This window comes from Erigeron canadensis, chromosome 6 (genome assembly GCF_010389155.1).
Source record: "Erigeron canadensis isolate Cc75 chromosome 6, C_canadensis_v1, whole genome shotgun sequence".
NCBI classification, from domain to species: Eukaryota; Viridiplantae; Streptophyta; class Magnoliopsida; order Asterales; family Asteraceae; genus Erigeron; species Erigeron canadensis.
In genome coordinates this window covers 32,541,113-32,562,715 of record NC_057766.1, presented here as the reverse complement: position 1 = coordinate 32,562,715, position 21,603 = coordinate 32,541,113, and the positions used below count along the sequence as shown (strand labels likewise).

The 21,603-nt window shown below is 34.2% G+C and overlaps 3 protein-coding genes across 3 annotated transcripts; all 3 read right to left on the bottom strand.

Moving 5' to 3' along the window:
• Positions 1 to 407: 407 nt before the first annotated feature.
• On the bottom strand, positions 408 to 2,096 carry LOC122604729 (protein ALP1-like). Its single transcript, XM_043777598.1, has 2 exons — positions 1,059 to 2,096; positions 408 to 530 (listed from the first exon to the last, which is right to left on the bottom strand). Exons 1-2 carry the CDS (start codon positions 2,094 to 2,096, stop codon positions 408 to 410), a joined length of 1,161 nt encoding a protein of 386 aa, XP_043633533.1.
• Positions 2,097 to 11,421: 9,325 nt separating this feature from the next.
• On the bottom strand, positions 11,422 to 13,540 carry LOC122605432 (UDP-glycosyltransferase 83A1-like). The gene is made up of 3 exons (XM_043778385.1): positions 13,072 to 13,540; positions 12,553 to 12,993; positions 11,422 to 11,939 (listed from the first exon to the last, which is right to left on the bottom strand). Exons 1-3 carry the CDS (start codon positions 13,538 to 13,540, stop codon positions 11,485 to 11,487), a joined length of 1,365 nt encoding a protein of 454 aa, XP_043634320.1. The 3' UTR covers positions 11,422 to 11,484.
• Positions 13,541 to 16,674: 3,134 nt separating this feature from the next.
• LOC122605896 lies at positions 16,675 to 20,437 on the bottom strand. The gene is made up of 8 exons (XM_043778853.1): positions 20,406 to 20,437; positions 18,594 to 19,468; positions 18,063 to 18,479; positions 17,854 to 17,972; positions 17,714 to 17,762; positions 17,400 to 17,602; positions 17,176 to 17,283; positions 16,675 to 17,080 (listed from the first exon to the last, which is right to left on the bottom strand). The coding sequence occupies exons 2-8, from the start codon at positions 19,284 to 19,286 to the stop codon at positions 16,846 to 16,848; spliced, it is 1,824 nt and encodes a 607-aa protein (XP_043634788.1). The 5' UTR covers positions 19,287 to 19,468; positions 20,406 to 20,437; the 3' UTR covers positions 16,675 to 16,845.
• Between the last annotated feature and the right edge of the window lie 1,166 nt (positions 20,438 to 21,603).

Sequence of the window (21,603 nt, the reverse complement as noted above, 5' to 3'; positions counted from 1 at the left end):
ATATGAATAGAATAATATTAACATACATAAGTACACATTGAGCTCAACTTGGGACTATTTAAGAGTTGTGATACATAGGTCTAATATATCAACCTGAAAATGGACCTAATACATTCCATGTTTGATACATATGAATTTCTTGCATATGCTTTCGATTTGTGTAGATAAATAGTTATAGTTATAATAGAGTAAAAACGGGTGCTGATAGAGGACAGATCAAATGGTCAAGATTAGGAGAGATCTAATGAAATCCATGTGTGACTACTAGATTTTTTGCCATGTGTTTATCATTACTCGTAGAAGAAAATATAGAGGAAGAAAGCAGCAGGAAGTAGCCAAAATAACGTACAAACACATAAGCAACAAGGTACAAGGAATATGTAAGTGATTGAAATCTAAAACGGGTCTCATGAAAGTGGGCTCAACCGACCAGAAAACAAAGGGAATAAAGGTGAAACCACCACCACCCTTCTTGTGGCATGGCACGGCACGGCACGGCACATGGACTCCCGCCTAAACCGGACACAAACCTGACCCAAAAAGTGACCCAATTTATCAATTTTCACTTCAACTTTGGTCCTCTGACTATCTCTCTTTCTTTTATCACTTTTTTGTTCTTGGTCCCTCAATATATACCACTATTTTGTACTTACTGTTTTTGTTATTTCTACTTAGGGGGAGGGAGCCGGAGAGCTCAACCCTCTCAACCCTCAATTTTATCCAATCAAATTACTCCACCTCATTTCAACCCTCCAATATTTTTTCAACCTTTTTTTAGTGGCATCCGAAACTCCCAACCTTTTCTTCACATTTCAATAATTTATCCTTAACTTTATAAACTTTATATAACTAACCCTTTTTAATATAAACTAATCAAATATATAAGGAAAACACATACATTTCATTTAGATATTAAAAATTTAAAGATACAAAACATAAAATAACATAAAACCACATACATTTTATTACGAAATATAAAAAACTAAATAAATAAATCGGCAATCGGTGTTGGTTGAGCCGCCGGGTCGTCGAGGTGGGATAAATTTTGTTCTCCCAACGTGCTCTGTAAGATCATATCGAAGACGATGATGAACTTCTTCATCTTCTATCTCATCCACAGCATCGTGGTTATAAACCACTTGAACTCCCCTATCCACAATACGAACCGGTGATATTGCCCTTCCATCATCCTTTATAATCATGTTGTGCAATATAATACACGCGTGCACAATGTTAGTAATCTTGTCGACCGTCATCGCTCGCAATGGCCGATTCAAAATCCCCCATTTTCCTTTCAAAACACCAAACGCTCGCTCCACATCCTTTCTTGCCGATTCTTGAACTTTCTTGAACTTCTTGTCATTTGTTTCAGTCGGATATGGCATTACCTTGACATGAGTTGCCCACCTAGGATAGATTCCATCGGTAAGATAGTATCCCCGTTTATAACGACAGTCGTTTACGGTAAAAGACGAGTCAGGAGCCGTCGAATTTCGCTCCCTCATATACAAAGTCGATTGCATCAAGACATTGATATCGTTGAGCGACCCTGGAGGACCAAAAAAAGCATGCCAAATCCACAAGTCTTGTGAAGCAACAGCTTCAAGCGTAACTGTTGGGTATGGATGATCACCTCTCTTGTATTGTCCCTTCAACGCTTTGGGACAATTTCTCCAAACAAAATGCGTACAATCAAGACTTCCTAGCATTCCCGGAATCTTGTGTCTCCGTTCATGCGCTTCGTACAACCGGGCAACATCATGACTAGTCGGCCTACGTAAGTACTCGTCACGATATAACTCGATGACTGCGCTGCAAAAATGATCAAGACTTTCGCGAGAAGTTCTTGCTGCCATGCACAAGTAGTCATCAAAGTTATCTGGAGGGTTGCCCGTTCCGAGCTGTTCCACCGCGGATGTGCAATTTTGTATGGCAGCTAAACTCTTTCTCCCCGACCGATCTATACGTTGTTGAAAGTAAACGAACCGTTGCTCAATATCAGCAACAATATTCAAAAACAACCTTTGACTCATTCGAAATCTTTCACGAAACCAAACCGGGTCAAACTTTGGGTTTTCAACAAAGTAGTCACGCATAAGCGTTTCGTGAGCTCGTTCCCGAAACCGCTCGATGTAGGCGCGGGTTTCGGTTGAGCTTGCCGTGTCGTCTTCAACCGCGTCAAGAACACTTTGCAAAAAAGGTAGGCTACTACCCGTGGATAAATTTGGAAACGGCAAAGGAATTGAAAATTCCGAAGCCGAAGAAATTGCTTCGGACGACGACGATGATGAAGATGATGAAGATGATGGATCCATATGATGAAAATATGTTAATATTTGTGTTTGAAATGAGAAATATAGAGTAAAAATGGTGTTTGGTTGTGATTTTGGTGTAATAGGTTCGACCCTTTATATAGAAATTTAAAAAAAAAAAAAAGTTTGCCAGACTTGTCACAAATGGTCCCTAGAGCGTCTTAATTTGCACCGACAGTCCCTTTAACGGTCAAATGACCGTTTGAAAAGTTTCACAAATGGTCTCTGTCTTCTCCAACTCTCCGCGAGATACATACTCGCCGCCTCCATCTCGCGCCCAGCTTCCTCACCGGCAACTGAAGCTCGCTCCATCTGGCGAGCTCGCCGCCAACTCTCTCCTCCATCTCGCTCCGGCTCCCTCCCCCCTTATAAATGTAATATCTATGGGAAGTTATTAGTACCACTAAAAACGATAGATTTACCAGACATAAGCATTACTAGTTTGTAGTATACCCAGTACATTATAGTAGATGAATAAAATTAATGGTACCATTATTATTTCTCAATATCTATACATTGTCAAATCATTATTACGAGTTATGTTAACTTTCATAGTTTTGTAAAAGCCCGATCTTCCTCTGTCTTTTTTATTTTTTTTTTAAAAATAAACATACAAAACAAAATATGATGACCTGTTGATTGATTTCTTAATATGTGTTGTAACAAAACTACAATGTGATACTCATAACCATCGCTCTAATATAGAGTTTGTAAGAAAGATTATTTTCATTATCACCTTCAAGTAGTATGGGAGGAGGGAGCACCCAATTTTCCTTTCTCGGCGCTATAGATAATCAACTAGCGTATAAAAAGATATAATAAATAATTACTCAAGAATAAAATTTAAGTTAAATTACACAAAACAAATCTGAAATTTGTTTGAAACTACACTGGTCACCCTTACAATTTAATAATTAATAGAGATATACCCATCGTTGTCAGAAACTTATACTGACCATACCTATAACTGTAAGTTTTTGATATCAATAAGTATGTTTTGTGTAATTTTTAAATTGTAACTATGACCAATATACCTTAAAATTTAGGAAAGTGTACGTTGGAGTGTAACATCAAATCAAATGACTTGATATATTTATGGTTTAGCCGTTTAGAAAAGTACTCATAGTACAATATAAAATTAGATTACTTAGTGAAGTGACTGTCGTTGGTAAGCTAGGCGTAGATGGATACAATAGAAGAAGATAAATAAAACAACGTTGTTGTCATCAAAGTTTTATACTTTTATTTGATTGCGCCGTATATAATCACGTGTTTTTAGCTACCCCTGCCCTGCCCTGTCCTCACGAGCGATGCCACTGAAATTCAAAGTTACTTTTAAGTCAACCAACTTGCTTAATTTATATACTTAAGTTACTTTATTCAATGGTTTAGATCCTTACAAAACATACGGTGTATAAATTATATTCTCAGACATTTTTCTCTAATGTAAATGTTTGAATGATTTTTGACTTCTATATATGCCAATCTTTGTTAGTCATACATTATATCAATTTATGTGATTAAGTATAACAACTGTATAAAAGATTTGGTTCAACATATTTTCCTCAAAAACATCTGTCAGATAAACCTTATAAAATTGAGTAACACTATTATCTTAGGCGGGTTATAATTAACATAGAAACATTCAAATTATTTAATCTGAGTTGTATGCACTATATCTATGATTAGGTTTGCGAATGTAAATTTAAAGAGGTCCACGTACGAAATTTATCTAAAGGTTTTTAGTAAATTTATCTATTATATAAAACAAAATCATTACACTTTTATTTTATTTCAATTTCTGAAATAAAGTTGTCTTTTGCAACATATTACAGTATTAATTTGTAGGCCACTTTTGAGATATTCCAAACCTTAATTCAATTTCTCTTACACATTCAAAATTTTGGCTGGATGTAGTGTAGATGAGTGGATCCTTAACTAAATATCACCATGTTTATTAAGTGTTTGCCCATATGCATTGTCTTTTAAATCTAATATGTTTTAAAAAATTTAAAATGTTTATGAAATTTGTCTAATGCAAAAAAATTCATGCGATTCACATGCGTCATTCTTGATTTCTTGGTCCGTCATTGACTAGATATCTTAAAAACAATATTTTTACCCGGATAGGGACAAGACTATATGTATTTTACGGAGTAGTATCTTTACCTTCCATTATCCTACTCATAGTGAGCACAAGATTGAATACTTATTTCGCTTTTACTTGCAAACCTGAAATTTACATTCACACCCAAAACCTCCACCGAACAGACATATATTTCAAGCCATTCAACAAAACGCCTACCAAAAATGACCACAACCATAAAAGTTTGGATTTTATGTTATAGACCAAACAAAAGTGAGGTAACTAGTTCCATATAATGTCATTTTTAACATACGTAAATTACACAAAATCAAAGGTAGGTGGTCCTTTCTAGTTTTTCTTTTTTAAGTGTTCTTCCCAAGGCACGGATATTTTGTGACAAAATAGTGGAGGACAATTACATGTTTAGTCCATGAGTTTCTCATAAAGAAACATGCAAACTATAGACACAAATCGTAGGCATTTAAATGTACTCTTCCGGCACCAATTTATACACTATTTATACACAAAAAGAAAAAAAACGAAAGCAAAAACAAGGGATCAACAGAATTAACCGGGATCAGTGATCCATTGGCTCCAACCATTCCCGCCATCTCTACCTTTATTTTTGAGCCAAATCGTTTTCCTTTCTCGTATATAATTGAGAACACTAGTCCAATTGTATTAAAATTAATCAATCAATCAAGCTTAATTACTATACTCGATATTAGGCTAGACATACATCCTTATAACGTAGTTAAATCATTTTATTGTTACCATTACTTTTACTAATTTAGAATAATTAGAGAAAAGCCTTAAAAACTCATAAGGAATCAAATCGATTTATGGATGAAATAAGGTATGTAGTATTTACAGACAAAAAGTATTTGAGAAATGCAAATTGAGTGAGTAACAATATAATAACAACGCGCAGTATCCTATTTTGTGGGAAAACATAATATGGAATGGGCGAGTGATAAGTAAATGTAGATTTTTGTCCACATAGATATAGATTTATAGTTATATACATCAAAGCTAGCAAACATATCACATGAAAATGAACAATGTTAGTCTTTTAGGATTTATGGACTTAGTTCGAGAAGAAAAAAAAAAGGGGCTCTTAAGCTAAGTGTAATAAATTATATTAAATAAACTAACAATCAAAAATTAATCTGTGAGACGAGTAATAATTTATTAATTAAATCTGAATTTTAAAATTAACAATCTAAAATTATGCTTAAATAAGTCAAATCTAAATATAAAACATAAATAAAATTTCAATATGTTCAAAATAATATAAAAAATCTTAAAAAACTGATAAGATTCAATCTGCTATGCTATTTTTTTTATTTTAAGTAATATATGAGAAAAGTGAATATGTGATTATAATGTACCTAAACTTAGGTATAAAACACATCACATATTAATTTTTTAAATATTTTTTGTATAATATAATGAATAAATGATTAGGCTATATGTTTTTATGAATAAAAAAAACTAAAATCTGAGTTTTATATATAAGCTTAGGTACATGACAACTACATATTACTCATACCTCCTAATTTATATATGTATTGTTTACAATAAATGAGAAAAATGACTACTTATTTCGTAAAAAAAAAGGTAGACAATCAAGTGACAATGTCACGACGGCTTAACTGCCTAGTTATGAGATAACGTACTAAATAAAACTTTTTACTATCCACAAAAGTATGTAAGTAGCTTTTGTATGCGAGTTAAATTATATGTTTTTAATTTTAGAATATTTGTTAGAAGTTATAGTGGACTTAGTTAACTACATATACAAATACATAACTTTTAATATATATAACATTAAAAATAAAAAAAAATATTTGGATCCCTTAAAAATCGGGCCTCGACCGGTCCGTCACTTCGACCACCATCTAAGCGGCCATGACAATGACCTATGGATGAATACCGAGACATTCATTAAGATTGAATATGATATTTTGATTTTTAGACCTGAAAAGATTTATCTTGGATAGGTGCAACTGGACTATTAAACCAAGAGTTTGGACCGGGTCGAGGTTATTTGCTATGGGTTACCCTGACAATTGACATAAACCCGAATTTCGTAATCTGATTCTGGGATTTATTGAGCGTTAAAAAAAAAGAAAAAAAAGCAAACATATCACTTCGTATCACATATGTAAGTAGTAACAGCTAGCCTAAAACATGTGGTTTTAAGATAACCCAAACGGTATTGATGATGGGCCTTTGCTGGCGAAAGCAAGGTGGGCTATTCTTAATATATATGTTTGATAACAATATTAACTGTCAAATTGATCATGTATAAGTAAGTTGTGCATAGTGCATTGGAAAGTTGTAAAAAAAGATGGATGTACGTATGAGCAAACAAAAGAAAGAAAGAAGAAACTGCAGGGAATGTGGAGAACATGCGGTACAACGATGGTGCTTAACTGTCTGTCACATGATGTTGGGGTTGGGTTGTATAGATGATATACAATACAAATCCTGTTCTTTAATTTTTTGCATGTGGCGTACCCATGTGCATGCGCCGCTTTGCGCACTACGCACCCTTTCTCTCATCCCTTCAGTAATAGTAGTCACACTGCTGGCTGGCTGGCTCTGTGGCCCATTCCCATTTCACATGCCCCCTTTAGGGAAGCCACGCTCCCCCTCTCTATCTCCTGTCCCCAGGGCCCCCCTTTATCTTCACCACTCTTCATTTCCCTCTTTTGCCCTTTCCAATATATAGAAACCCAAAATACCTCAAATTCATTCATTATTTTCTTTTTGGGAGTACGTAACAATGTTGGTTTAAGGTTTTTTTAATGTTTAAACGATATCAATTTTAAGAGTCTAATAGTTAATTAACATATAAATTAAAACAAATAGAAAAAAATAAATAATTCGACTTACATCATTGAACTATTAATAATAAAAAATGCAGAACAAGAGTTACAATGCAAATTATATAAGGGGCACATAGGCGATTTTTGGCTCTTGGCTTTTTTTTAGCAAATAACATCTTACCACGTGTACAAACCAATTCTTTGCCAATTTTAACCAAAAATTAACCGAAATGAAGAGTGTAGAGCCACTTGTTGTCAAAAGGAGCCAATGGAATAAAATATAAATGGTAAATCACATGCCATTAAAGCACCCAATGTTCAATACAATCGGTCAAATATAATCGGTCAAATATAGCCGATACTACTTATCAAAAGAGCCCATAGCACTTGCCAATAACTTTCAATTTAAAAACCAAAGAGCCAATATAAGCCAAAGAAGAGGCAATATTTTTTGTGACGGCACCCTTACCACTAATAGTAGTTAGCCCAAAGTCCAAAATCAATTGTAGGTTACAAAATATAAAAGTCTTTAATTTTTTGTTTTTAAAACGATCGTCTAACTTAATAATACTGTTGAGTCACCTCTTTGTTTTTGGAAATATATCATTTAATTAAGTACTCTTTGCAAATTAAATATCTAGTGATTTTGTGAAACGGTAAGGTACGACTTTGGCAAATTCACAAGATCTATATGGTTGGTTGGTTTTAACAATTTTGGCGTATTGGATCAAGTGGAATCAAACACCGACTTCACATGGAAAGCTACGAGTCGAGGTGACTAATGCCTAGCTAGCTATTAATTAAGGAATAACATGACATGTCGTTTTCAAGAATACAATGAATTCGAATTGAAGCCATATCACAAATATGTAACGAGAGCCTTTACATATCTCACATTACACATATAATTTGACAGGCAAAAATGGATAATCAATAACAAAATTAAACGTAAATTCACGACATAGAAATAAATTATTAATCAAAATTAAACCTTGGGTAACTCATAAAAAATCTATCGATGACTCATCAAATTTAACCAATAATGAACCGCGCCTAGTTAGTAGCTCATGCTCATCATATATAATTTTCATCTGTTACTCATATTTTTTATTAGTGAAGTTAAGCATAATTATTAAACCCACGAGAGGCTTGGAGGGGGCAAACCGACTTTCGGTTCGGACACATTTTTGCTAGGCACAAAAAAGTTTAAAAACTTCAACATACATTATATATGTACAAATATAATATGTTAAATATATTTGATTCGAATAACTAGTCAATGGTTAAATTATAGATATTATAATTTTATTATTGTTTTAAGGTCTTATTCTAAAAACAATAATTTATATATTTGAATTTGCTAAAGCCGAGTATATTTTTTTCTCGAATCAATCTGGACACTTAATTTTTTAAGGCCGTTGCTGAATAAAGCCATGTAACTTCGATAAACGGAAACATAACATCATACAAAGTGTGGAAAAACATTACTCGTAATTTTTTTCTTTGATTTTTTTGTATGCTAAATCATCATAATGACAATATTTACTTTATCATGAACAAAATAAGATAGGGTTATCTTTATCTTTATTTAAGAATGAAAATATTGAATTAAACCTTCTAAACACTACAAAGCACTATGTATGATATCAGGGTTACCATTGATGGATGGATTGATTTTCTTTTCAGGATGATTCATGTAGAAATTGAAATTTTATGTTAAAATAAAGATATAGATATTGGGGTGGACACTTCTCTGACATGTATTTATTAAATTATTGAAACATCAACAACAAAATAAAACATGGTAAAAGAGAAAAAATAGAAAAAGAGGAGTAAGGGACTAAGGGTTATTTTGGTAAAAAGGAGAGTGATGATATGGACCCCAAATTGGTGCTTTGACATGTGCTTGTTTGCAGATGAGCAGGCTGCTTTGTAGAAGTAGAAGAAGATGGGTGCCATTTTCTTCCCGCTATAAATCTTTCAAAGTCAAGTAAGATACCACTCATTTGTCGTTTTGTGCCTAATTACAGAACTACCCCATCATTCAAGTGTCCAACCACGTTTCTAAATAAATCTACCAAAGATACATTTTCTATTAGCCAAACATTTTCTAGTAGAGAATAAATTTAAAGAAAGAGTGAATTTGAAAGGAAGAGTGAATTTTACTACTTCATTTAAATTACACGCTAACATTGTGATAATATACTATGGCTAAGATAATGTAGTCTAAAGATATATCACTCATCTTTTTGTGGTAAATCGAAGGTGACTAGAAACAAGTCGTTCCGATAAAATTAAAGTGACAATGTGTTATTATTATTTTCTTTAATATAAGTAACATGTAGTTTTAGAAATCTAATGTCTCTTAGGTACTTCACGAATATATGAAATAAAATAAAAATAAATAAATAGTTACAATAAAAAGAAAACGGCATGTTCGTAAATATGGCACAAAGCAAGTGGTAATAATTAAATTAAAAACTAATAAATCCACAAACCGTTCATTGCTTTATATATCAATCACCACAATTCACGACCATTTCATTCATTATTCTCTCACTCTCTCACTCTCTCATTTTGCAAAATTTTCCTTTCTTTCATTGATTCCGGTAATAATGGGGTCGACGCCGAGAAGATTAAAAAACTTCCCGGCAACAAAATCATCATCTTCTTCTTCTTCTTCACAAAACAAAACAAGACCAAGTAAACGTCATCATCATAAAAAACCAACCCATCCATTAACAATAAGAACATCTTCTTCGGTTTCCGACAAACTTGAAGCTCTAAAGAACCTTATACCCGCTCAGGATATCCCCGCCGCCACGACGACCTCTTCTTCTTCTACATCGGCAGCAGATCAGTTGTTTCAAGAAACGGCTGACTACATTCTCCTTTTACAAACACAAGTTTCCGTTTTACAAAAACTAGTCGATTTTTACGGCTCTTCTTCATCTGTACAGCCTCACAGTAATTAATTACTGTTTACTACTATTACTTACTTATTACTAGTACATTATATATATATATATTTTTTTAATTTTGATTAGAGATAGATGTTTTTTAATTCTCTTCTTCTTCTTTGAAACTATTTTGGTATTGACTTAGTTTTAGTTTTATGAATGTTTTTGTTATGAGATTCACCAGCTGCTTATTCCCTTGTCTTTTAGATTCTTATTAGCAGTATTTGGTTATATTTCATTTCTATATGTTTGCTGTGTTTTCTTTGGAATTGTATGGATGATTTATCTTGAAAAAATTTACATGTATAGTTGAGTAGAAAGAAATTTATTTTGGTTTTACACACAGTGATGATGGATCCTGTGTGTGATTTGATTAGTGATTGTCATTTATTTTGACCATTTTTGTATATGGTGTTACTTGGAACAAATGTTTCATGCCTTGATGGGTAATATCTTGTATTTCTTTTTTTAATTGATTAATGACAAATTTACTCAACTGCTATACTACTCTAAACAAGCACCAGTGAACATGGCCGGATTTCTACTCAAAAGGCAAGAGTCTCTGCCACGTCGACAATATCTTGTATCTTAGTTAGAACAACAATGTGACAGAAAGGCAAGAGTCTCTGCCAAATCGGCAATATGTGTGTAAATAAAGGGGTAGATCAGCAAATTAGCCAAAGCCCAATCCAATATCCATTTTAGAAAGCGGTTGAAAGTCTAGCCCAAAATTGTGTAGCCTACTCTTGAGCCCAATTTAGCCATTTCTTGGCCCGGGTTTTGCTGTGAAACCCCGGGCAACTTGGTTATCTTGCATGTTTGTTGAAACTGTGTATTTACAAGTATGATAACAAAAGGAGACTGGAATTCCATCCAGCCAGAAGTTGAAACTGAACCAGCCGAGGACCGGGGCTAGGACATGCCCAATTTGTCTAAAGGCACAAAACCAAAAATAGTACTGTAGTACTAAATTGTACTATAATGCAATGTGAATTTTGAGAATAAGATGATCAAAGGTTGACCCAAATAGCCTGGCTACTCATTTCAAACATTTTTGGTCCCAGAGACCAAATATAGCACATGGAATTGGTTTTTTGATACAACTAGTATCGATACATGAAATGATACAACAATTTCGTTTAATAAGAATTCTAGTTCGAGTGTACGACTAATTTAATTTCTATATTAGTATCAAATCTTGTATTGGATTTTACTTACCAATATCGGTTTGGTACGAAACAGTACTACTTTGCATTTAAGCTTTCTTCTAGAGTTTTGAACAATCTTAACATTCAGAATCCCTTTATTTCATGAATCCACTTGATGAAATCACTCAAGTTCTTTTTCGAGCTCCCACCTTTACTAATATCACTCATAACCTTCTCTTTTAGAGCCAAAGCGTTTTCTTTGTATGTTCCGTTGCTAAGCACTTGGTTGGCTTTGCTTTTAATCTCTTCTCGCGTAACAATTCCTTCTTTGTTCTTGTCATACCCCACACCGTTCTTCCAAATATCACAAATGTAACTTTGGTTATGAAATTGATCAGCAAAATACGGCCAACATATGAATGGAACCCCGTTGTTAGCACCTTCCAAAGTTGAGTTCCAACCACAATGGCTCATGAAACAAGCAACTGAAGGGTGAGCCAACACCTTCTGTTGTGGTGCCCAGCTCACTATTCTTCCACGACTCTGAATCCTGTCCATATAACCCTCTGGGTACGTAACTGTAGTCTCCTTGGTTATACCTGAGTATGTGTATAGGCATATAAATATGTGATTATATGATTATGATAATTAAGAAATTATGATATTTAGTGATATGAAAGGCTGCCTAGGTCGATCAGGGCTGACCCCAGTCGGGTTGGGCAGTTTGGGAATCTCTCACCCAGACCCAACCCGGGTTAACCTGATTAATTACAAAGGGTTGTTCTTTGGTCAAGTGGGTCGGTGGACTGGCAATTCAAATGGGTTGGCAGGTCAAATGGGTTGTTTTCGGGTCAAGTGGGTTGGTGAGTTGCTACGTCAAGTGGGTTAGTTTTGGTCAAGTGGATCGGTATTAAATATAATTAAATTGTACTGTATTAAGAAGATTATTTGGGTTGACGAGCCGACTTGACAACTGAAGAACCCAACTGTGTCGAGAAGGTTGTGACACGTGTCATTTTAAATGGGTCCATTTATTCACACACCTTATTTTTCCTATCAAATACTGCCTATATGTCACGTATAGGCCTATACATTTACTTCCCTTACTGGCCCGTTGACTAAGTTAGCCCACCTAAACAAAAAATCCTGATCGCACCACTGTCCCTCTTTGTAATACAAAACCTATGGGATTTCATTTATCTTTTAAGATACCTTGTCGGACTACCCATAAGAATGGTTTGTTGGTTAGTTCAAGACCAAGTGCCAATTCTTCAAATTGAGTCTGGTCAAAGATGGTGTAGCTCCCAAAAGCAATATAAATGACTGAGCATGGTTCCTGGTGGTCTAGCCATGTCAAACAGGTGGAGTCTTCTTGCCAGAAATGGCCTGCTTGTTCAGCTAGCCGGTTGCTTGCTAACAGTGGACCAATTGGTGTCAACTGTGGGAAATGACTAAATGCTGCAGACTCAAGATGATCACTTGAGTTGCATAATATCCATTCTGACAGTGAAGCTGCCTTCACAATCTGTACTGTGACATCAAAGATAATTTTTGTAGTGTCTAAGTCACCAATACATGCCCATGAAAGGTTTGATGGTTTTATGGGTGGCATTGATGGTGACAATTGAATCATATCGTCGTTTAAAGGAACCCCTGAAACAAAAAAATAAAAAGAGCCCATAAGCGTAAATTGATAGTACGTTAAAGGAAATTTTTTTACAAGTGTCTCACCAGATTTGTTTATAATTTCATCGTCGATTAGCTTCTGAAAGCTCAAAGCAGAAGCAAAAGTAGCAGCCGAGGCAGACCAGAAGGACGCTCGTCGGATTCCCATCTTTTGGGCGACATGTATTGCCCAAGCCATGCAACTATCAGCAAGAAGACACGTAACTTTGCCATCATTTTCTTCATTAATCCTGTTTATGAGCTCTTCTAGCTTTGCAGGCATCGTTTGGACTATTGATTGAGCCAGCTTACCGACGTCACTCCTGTCTTCCCATGGCTCGAGCCCATCTGGGATAGAAACCATTTGCATCAGACCCTTTTCTGACCAAGTGTTTGTTACTAGTTTGTGATTATAATCTGTGTTTATAAAGGTGACTTTAACACCATTTTTAGCCAAATGTTGACCAAGTTCCATTAAAGGAATTACATGACCTTGTGCTGGATAAGGTATGGCTATAACATGAGTGTTCTCCATATCTATCTTTTTGTTGTTGGTTACTTGATTTATCATACACTTGAGACGTTTATATAAAGGCACTGCTGAGATGCCAAATTGTAAACTCTTGTCTGTTATGTGCATTTTTTATTGGCATTTGATCCTTCAAAGTTTTGAAGTCACTTCAGTTTCATCAATTTTTTGTTGGTTCTTTTTTGTTTTACCACATATTGTTTATAGCTTAATGACAAAAATGCTTGACAAAAACCAGGCCTTCTTGTTGCATGCAGAGACCTTTCATAGTTCAATTACTCTTAATTTTAAAAAGTGCATTTTAAGACTCAATTTGTCTTTCAGAATAGAAGTTAGCTCCAATGGTGAACAATTATTTTGACATTTTTCTCCGTGTATAGCAAAAAAATTTACCACAAACACACGCTTTTAAAGAAATTCTAATCATTAAAATTTACTTATTTACTTAAATGACGACTGATTTATCAGTCATTGTTTTATTTATGTACGAGTATTACATACTAGCAAAAGTTTAGCTAGATTGGTAAATACCTTGACCCCAATGTCATTTGGACTCAACTGAGCACTTTTTAAAAGACAGTTTCAAACAATGAGTACTTATCTTTGGGTACCACCCTATGAAGTTGAAAACAGATTTGATGCGTGACTTATATATGTAACAAAGTCCTTTGTACAGTGGGCGAACAAACCATCTACGTTGGAGGAATGATACCACTCCATCAGTGTATAACATTGTAATTTTTTTTTCTTTACAAAAGATGAGAGTATCTGTTTTTCTTTACAAAGGACAAGAGCCTTTACCACCTAAATCAAGGTGTAATTGCAACTTCTTAATTCTTATAACTCCAACTATCAATAACAAGAAGTGTAGATTCCATGCCGTTTACATTTGTTTGTATTAGAAAGGGAAAGGCTGATGTTTTACCCAAGATTTTGTGTTTCTTTATTACTCGTACTTTATTTTATAGCATACAACTTTAAGTAACATACAAAGCTACCAAGAAGAAACTTTTAATCATAAATATATGCTTGAAATAGCATACTCTCTCTCCCTTTTATTTATTTAATGGTTGTATTTTTCTCTGCCTTTTACTTAAAATAACACTTGCACTTGGATTTTTCTGTTTCAAGTATGTCAAACAATTTAATTAAATTTAAATAAGATGTATTATAGTGAAATAAGTTGGTATAGTAGGAAGATTATTAGACAGATGCTTACAAAATGATGCGATACATGAGATCAACCAATCACATTAGTTTTTACCCTCTTTGTATTGATGTCATATACTCATATCATTTTGTAGACAAATATTTTGTCATGTAATTTTTTTCTATTTTTTTATATTTGAAATGTAACATTTCTCAAAGTTATATACAACAAAATTAACGAAACCGGCAGGACCAGTACTCAACTAGATTTGTAGTATGAATATTACTTGGGTTATTAGTTACATCACTTAGTAGCTGCTGTCTAGTTCGAAGCCTTGCTTAACAACTTCTAATGACCAAATTTTATCTCTTGAAGTCATGGTCTTCTTCCAGTCAAAGTAGTCAAATCATATAAAAAAATTATAAGAAAACCCCCGAAAAGTAAAAATGCAACTGCTCTGTTCATTTGGGCTTTATTGAAGAGTTACAGTCCAGGACAAGCTAGTTGATTTGGACTTGCCCATAACTTCCAAAAACCAAATGAATGGCTGTGCATGCAGGCATTTTACCAATTAAAGTCCCCCATGCCACTAGCGAATTAAAGTTGGATTAACATCCTCTAAAGTTGTTCTTCTTACCAAAAGTTTGCCATTTGGATTTTGGCATTGGCTAACCACCGGAAGCCATAGTATAATGTTCTTTATGAACCACAAACTCACATTTTACATCTGCACATTCACCACGATTCAAACCTACAACCTAGTTCAAAAAATTAATAAGATTTTGAGAACATAGATAATATACTTATAAGTTATAACCATATAAACAAAACTTATTGGTATGCATGACAAATTGACAACTACTCATTTTCCATACCAATTTATCAATAGATGAAATTTGGAGACGCGGTTTTGATCCTTAGGATGTTTAAATAACGTGGATATTAAGTGAAGCCATTTCATTGGCACCAAAAACCTTACGGGGAGAATCCAATTTGGTTTCGAGAACAAAATGCTCTCCTTTGCTTTCTTTTCTCCATTTTAATAGTCCAAAAAAGAAATTTAAAGATATCAATGTCCTTACACAAGCTTGGGCTTAGGTCAATAGTGCTTTTTGTAACATAAGCAACATCAAAATTTACCAATATAAGATTTTTGGTCTCAACATAGTATATAATTATATTATATACTCATATAGTCATATATGCTGTTTTGACTTTTTTTTTTTTTTTAGTATGCATTTTTCCTTCAAATGGGTTTCAACAAAGGTTTCTAGTCCCACAAGGCCACAAATACAAAAAGGTGGACCTCCAAGAAACCATCTTATTAGCTGACATGGCAAATAACATTTGTGATAACTGATAATTATAGTTTTATAGAGTACTTATGTATACTTGTTTTCTTAGACATACATCAATCTCCAACCAATCTGTTATGTTTAGGAATAGTACTATGAACATATTATCCATCATCTGACATGCCACTGGCCATTTTTCACAAAGAGTGAATGACACAAGATATACAAAATGCCAACAAACATAAACATACTAAAAACTCTTCCTATATAATTTATGCCAAAAGCCTTTTATAAAAAAAGATAACTGACCCATTATAAAGAAGCCTTGTACCGCTGCTATCATGTACTAGTAATACAAACATCAAAGTTAATAACTCATAACACATCCCAATTTTCCAATTTATTTTCTCCTTCTCATTAGCGGAATCAAGAAACGAAAGCATGTGACTTAAGAAAGAAAGTTAAATACAAAGATTTGCACTATCATACAGTTTCTTTATGATCTTTTGCATATGTGGGTTGGAAATCCAGAATCTTTTTGGAATTCTAATATCAAGTTTTTTGCAAACTACACGGGCTTAATAGCTTCCTGCTTTCAACTAGGGAAAAAACTGAAAATGCGACCACATAAGAATACATTAAAAACTGTAAAACTACTAAATTTATGTGCTAGAATTGCAAGACTAACAGATAAAAGATCAAATCCTAAAAGGTCCATAGCTAGCTAGCATATCATTAACATTTACAAAACCATTAGATACTTGTTAGAGTTGATTTAAGTCAATAAGACTAAGCTAGAGTTTAGTTAGACAAGTACGAGGACTAGGAAGCCTCGGATGGCATAAGGGAGCATATCAAACTAGCTATCATAGAGAAATACATTTTTGCCCTTCAGGTATTGTATCGGGCATTGGACTAACTTTAAAGAGTCTCTGAGAATATACTTTTGGATTAGAGGAAGAAACACCAGATGATTCTGTATCACCAGTGAGCAGTTCCCCTCGAGCATGAAACTTGGCAAAACGGTTGGTCACTGAAAATTTCTCCAGGTTTTGATAATCCAGCCGCACTTCCAGAATTGTCGACTCTCCTTCCTCCATCCTTCATCATCATTTGAAAATATGATTTAAATCAATGAGCATATATATCAAAAGATGGTATAACTTATCAGCTGCCTTTCAAAATTCCATTTTTACCTTGATAACTGGTCTTGCAGCCTCTTCGATTTATCAATTAACGCTTCTACAGTTTTTGAAAGATCCAGGTCACTACTCCAATCAAAAGTTATGTTTTTCCCTGATGTCCTGCAGATGAATTCCAAATAATATAGATCAAGCATTGCATTCAAATTAGCTACTTTAAATTGAGTCAAATGATAAAAACACAAAAATAAATGTAAACTAGGAAGACTGGTTCATACGAGCATAGGTTACATGCGTCAGCGAGTGCTAATCTAGCAGCATGGTATGTCACAGAATCACAATGTGCTGCAGCATCTTCTGAGAGAATTACTGCTGGTGCACGAAATAACAGTTGCATAAGCTGTGTTGTTATGTTAAGTCTTCTCTTTCGGTAATGAACCATAGAAAGTGGATCTGCTATTCCTTTAGCCTGTTCTTTCGACTGATGATGAAAATGAAGGGCTTAGTACATATACTCACACAAAAGAAACGACAGGTTTCTATTTTTCAAAAACTTCAATATTATATAATGCAAACTCAACGACAACAACACCTTTTCAGGCAGACGACCCACAGCATGCACCCACTCCAGTTCAGCAGTGCTGCAGGACAACATAGCTTAGTCACTAAATTGTAGACTTAAACTTTTAAAAATATGCCCTGTACACAGTGAAACAGCATATGAGTGCATACCTCATATCATAAAGCCAAGAACAGACTTCTGCCACTTCTTTATGCCACGGTAGACGTTCATAAGTAGGATATCTTCTCTTCTTTGATTTTGCTCTAATTTGGTTAGGTACATCTAAGTGCTGCAAATAAACAGAAGACGGAGGTGTAAGAGCCGTTGAGTTAGTCCCAATAACAGGGGCAACACGTCCGTATTGAGCAATGCTACCTACTTGCATCAAAGAATTGCGTTTTTTCTGATTCCCATGAGGCTGAGATAAGTTTTTCGCCAACTGATCAAAAGGATGACTTTTATCATTTCCATAAGCAAAATTTAAATAGCAAGGTGAGGTTATCTGAGGGATTTTATTGTCACAGTGCTCCCTTTCACGCTTCAATGCTGCCTTCACACTAATTACATTATGAGGGGGAGAATCTACTTGCTTCAACAAAAGTCCATCAGCTTCTATATTTCCTGAGAGTGATCCAGAAGCAGTTCCCATCCTGCTTTTTGTTGTGTATGAGGTACAAGGAGGCTCACAAATGGCAGAAGAAATTTGTTGCCCAGGTACGTCCATCCATCTATTCTGTGGTTGTGTTGACCATTGTTCACCGTCTTCTTTCTTCACCGAAACATGATGGGATGTTTCCTGAGAAACGCCAAAATTATAAGTCTGTTGTCCATTTATACCAGAAGACAATGTAGCTAGATGAGATTGTTTTGTAATATAATTCTGATTTAGATGCTGATTATGAGTACTTGCCGCTTGTTTAGAGATCCGAGACGGGTCAGAACAATTTACAATAGGTCTTTGACTTGGGGGGGTCAACCTTAAACCAACATACGGTGAACGAGAATTATTACTGTATGACGGAGTTAATGCATCCTCATCAATTTCAGCTTTAGGCACATCTGGTTTCTGAAAGCTCAATCCACTCCACTCTTCTTGTGCCCCACCATCACTACTAGAAGTTTCTGCCACTGCAGATTCCATAAGAGCACTCCAACTTCCACTTTGAAGAGAAGGAAAATCAACCGCTTTATTCATGCTTTCAAATATGCCCCCAGAGGGTTCATCTTCCGTGTTGAACAAAATCTTCTGTTCCAGTGGATCCAAAGTAACCATATCTTCAGTAGAAGAACCATTAGTTTTATCACCTATAGAGGATTTACCAAAGATCCCTGCTTGAAGATTTTCATTTTTGGTCAACAAACCAGGAGATTTAAAAGCCAGACCCTGAAAATGAGAGAATTGACTTGAACTATTTCCACTCGTCGGCTGCCCAGATCGATTTTGAGCCTGTGAAAATACCAGTTTGTTCGATACTCCATTAATCAACTTTGTGTCACCGAACATAAACATACTGGATGGATCACGAACTGCTACACCAGTATTTAGCTGGCCATATCGAGCCCCAGAGGATGATTTATTATGCATCAGAGCTAGCTGATCCATCACAATTTGTTGTTTGGGTTCCTTTAATTCTTGGAGTTTCTTTTGCCTCTAGAGTTCTTGCAACTGCTTGAACATAATTTGTCGTTCCAACAGTTGAGGTTCATTGAACCGAGACTAGCTACTACGTATAATTCTCTAAAAGAAAAGTTCAGAGACTGACTAAAATGTTGTTTGCAAGAAACCTACAAACCAAAAGTCCTCCAATAAGAGATAAAATATAGGGCTGAAGTGCTGAACACTAAATTTGGTTCCTCAATTTGAAAATTTGGATTAATTGTTAGCTATTTTTTATACCAACTTTGGATATTATACTACCTTTTTTTAAAAACAATTGTAATTATGTTACAAAAGTTGAGCTTCTAATCCATTTTTTTGTTCACAAATAATTTACATTCCCATTATTAGGAACATTATGGAAATATATTACCCCTCTTTCAAAATTTGGCCTAAAAGATAACACGATATTGAAAAAAGAAACATGATAAACGATACATAAGTGATTTCACTTTTCAAAAATGGTGTTGGGCCTCTTCTTATAGAACAAACCATTATTCTTGTAAAGATGGAAAACAGACATTACACCTCACAAATATGATTAAATTGGACAGAAATTTACTATTATGTTTTATCTCTAATCACTTTGCATTAACATATGGCCAAAATATTTGTGTTCTTGTAAATTTATTCGAAACGCCAAAACTAATAAACTGCATGCGATTATAGTGGGTTTGAACCCGCAACCTTGATATTACAATTTACAAACTACCACTTGGCATTGAAAAGGCATGTACAAATAGCCAATTGTTCCATAAGAAAATAAATAAATACACTTGCAGTACGGCAACAGAATTGACACACAATCTATGCATTTTTCCTACATTTAGTACAGATAAAAGGCTTTTCTATCCAACCAAATTCAGATAATATTTTCCAAACTAAAAACAAAACAAGTTTCATTCTTACTTTCTAACCAATTTCATGTCTTGATAGTTGGTACTATGTTAAAAAGAACCATATCTTTTCCTATTTATCCAGAAAGTTTAACCAACAGTAAATTCCAACTCCAAGAAGGAAACAAAACACTGAAACATTACAATACAATAATACTACAATACTTACAAATGCATGTTATGACAAAAGTCAAACTTCCAAGACCAGAAAAACCTCTGCATGAAGCCTACCTGGTAAAAATTTCCCAAAATGGAAAGAAAAATCAATAATGTGATATACATTAATCCAACAAAATGCTATCTTTTAGCTAAATTACGGATGCCAACAAAATGTTAATAACTGTAAAACAGAATTGAATCAAATAATCTGCTAGGAAGGAAACAGCTACAATTGATATTATATTAGTTAAAAAAAAAAAGGCAGCAATTTTATGATTAAATGTTTAAAAAAAGAAAAAGATTATGACCCACATGAAAACTTTTTGTGGGGTTGTTGAAAATAATGTAAAAATTCTTACTTGATCAATATCATCAATCTTTCTGTAACTGCAAACAAAAATAGCTGAATGCACCTTCTCATTTAACCAAATTTCACTCTGTATACATATTTATGATGTGTGTATATGTCTATCAGTATATATAGTTTCTTTTAATATTTTCTTCACCAACTTTTATAGACACTTTTTTTGCTATAGAAAGTTAAACAGAGTGAGCTATAAAGATGGTGTTTTTTTTCAAAAGACAAAAGTACAAAACTGACAAATACTTTAGTGTATTTATTTATGTATGGAGAAGTATACATGTATGTATTTGTGTAGGTTCGGTTTGTAAGTGTGTAGGTTTGTAGCCGAGGCTGAGGTTTGGCTTTTAGTAGGTGGATAAAGCGAGTGGTTTTTGGAATGCGTGTAGCCGGTGATTTGAATATCTACGGATATCGGACGGTTGATTTGAGAGGAAATTGTGTTTGGTGAGACCTTGGAACACAAACGCCTCGGACGATGAGTATCTACACGCGCTTTTCATGTTTTATTGAAAAGCCTATTTACATTTTTTATTTCAAGAGAAAGGTGAATAGGTTATATGTATATATACGTGTTAATGTGTTATAAAATGTTGTTTTATCATGCAATCACGTGAAACCTTTAAAAAGGAATCATCAACAGAAATATGATCATAAGACGTTCTAATATTTTCAAAATAAATTTCAAATTTTAACATTTATATATGTTTCTACTTATTTGTTGCTTTGATCAAACTTATATTGGCACATCCGCACATAATTAGTAAGTGCAATATAATTCTTACCAAAAATATTATACTCATAAACACGCAATTTTTCCGTGATATAAAAAGGATTAGCTTTTTCT

Coding starts and splice junctions, on each gene's coding strand:
- LOC122604729 (XM_043777598.1), bottom strand. CDS start 2,096: ATGCGTGACTACTTTGTTGAAAACCCAAAGTTTGACCCGGTTTGGTTT. Junction 531..1,058: donor GATATGATCTTACAGAGCAC/GTTGGGAGAACA, acceptor TTTTTGGGTCAG/GTTTGTGTCCGGTTTAGGCG.
- LOC122605432 (XM_043778385.1), bottom strand. CDS start 13,540: ATGGAGAACACTCATGTTATAGCCATACCTTATCCAGCACAAGGTCAT. Junction 12,994..13,071: donor TGAAATTATAAACAAATCTG/GTGAGACACTTG, acceptor TTTTTGTTTCAG/GGGTTCCTTTAAACGACGAT. Junction 11,940..12,552: donor CTTATGGGTAGTCCGACAAG/GTATCTTAAAAG, acceptor ACACATACTCAG/GTATAACCAAGGAGACTACA.
- LOC122605896 (XM_043778853.1), bottom strand. CDS start 19,286: ATGGATCAGCTAGCTCTGATGCATAATAAATCATCCTCTGGGGCTCGA. Junction 17,973..18,062: donor AACGCAATTCTTTGATGCAA/GTAGGTAGCATT, acceptor GTTTATTTGCAG/CACTTAGATGTACCTAACCA. Junction 17,603..17,713: donor TGGGTCGTCTGCCTGAAAAG/GTGTTGTTGTCG, acceptor TTTCATCATCAG/TCGAAAGAACAGGCTAAAGG.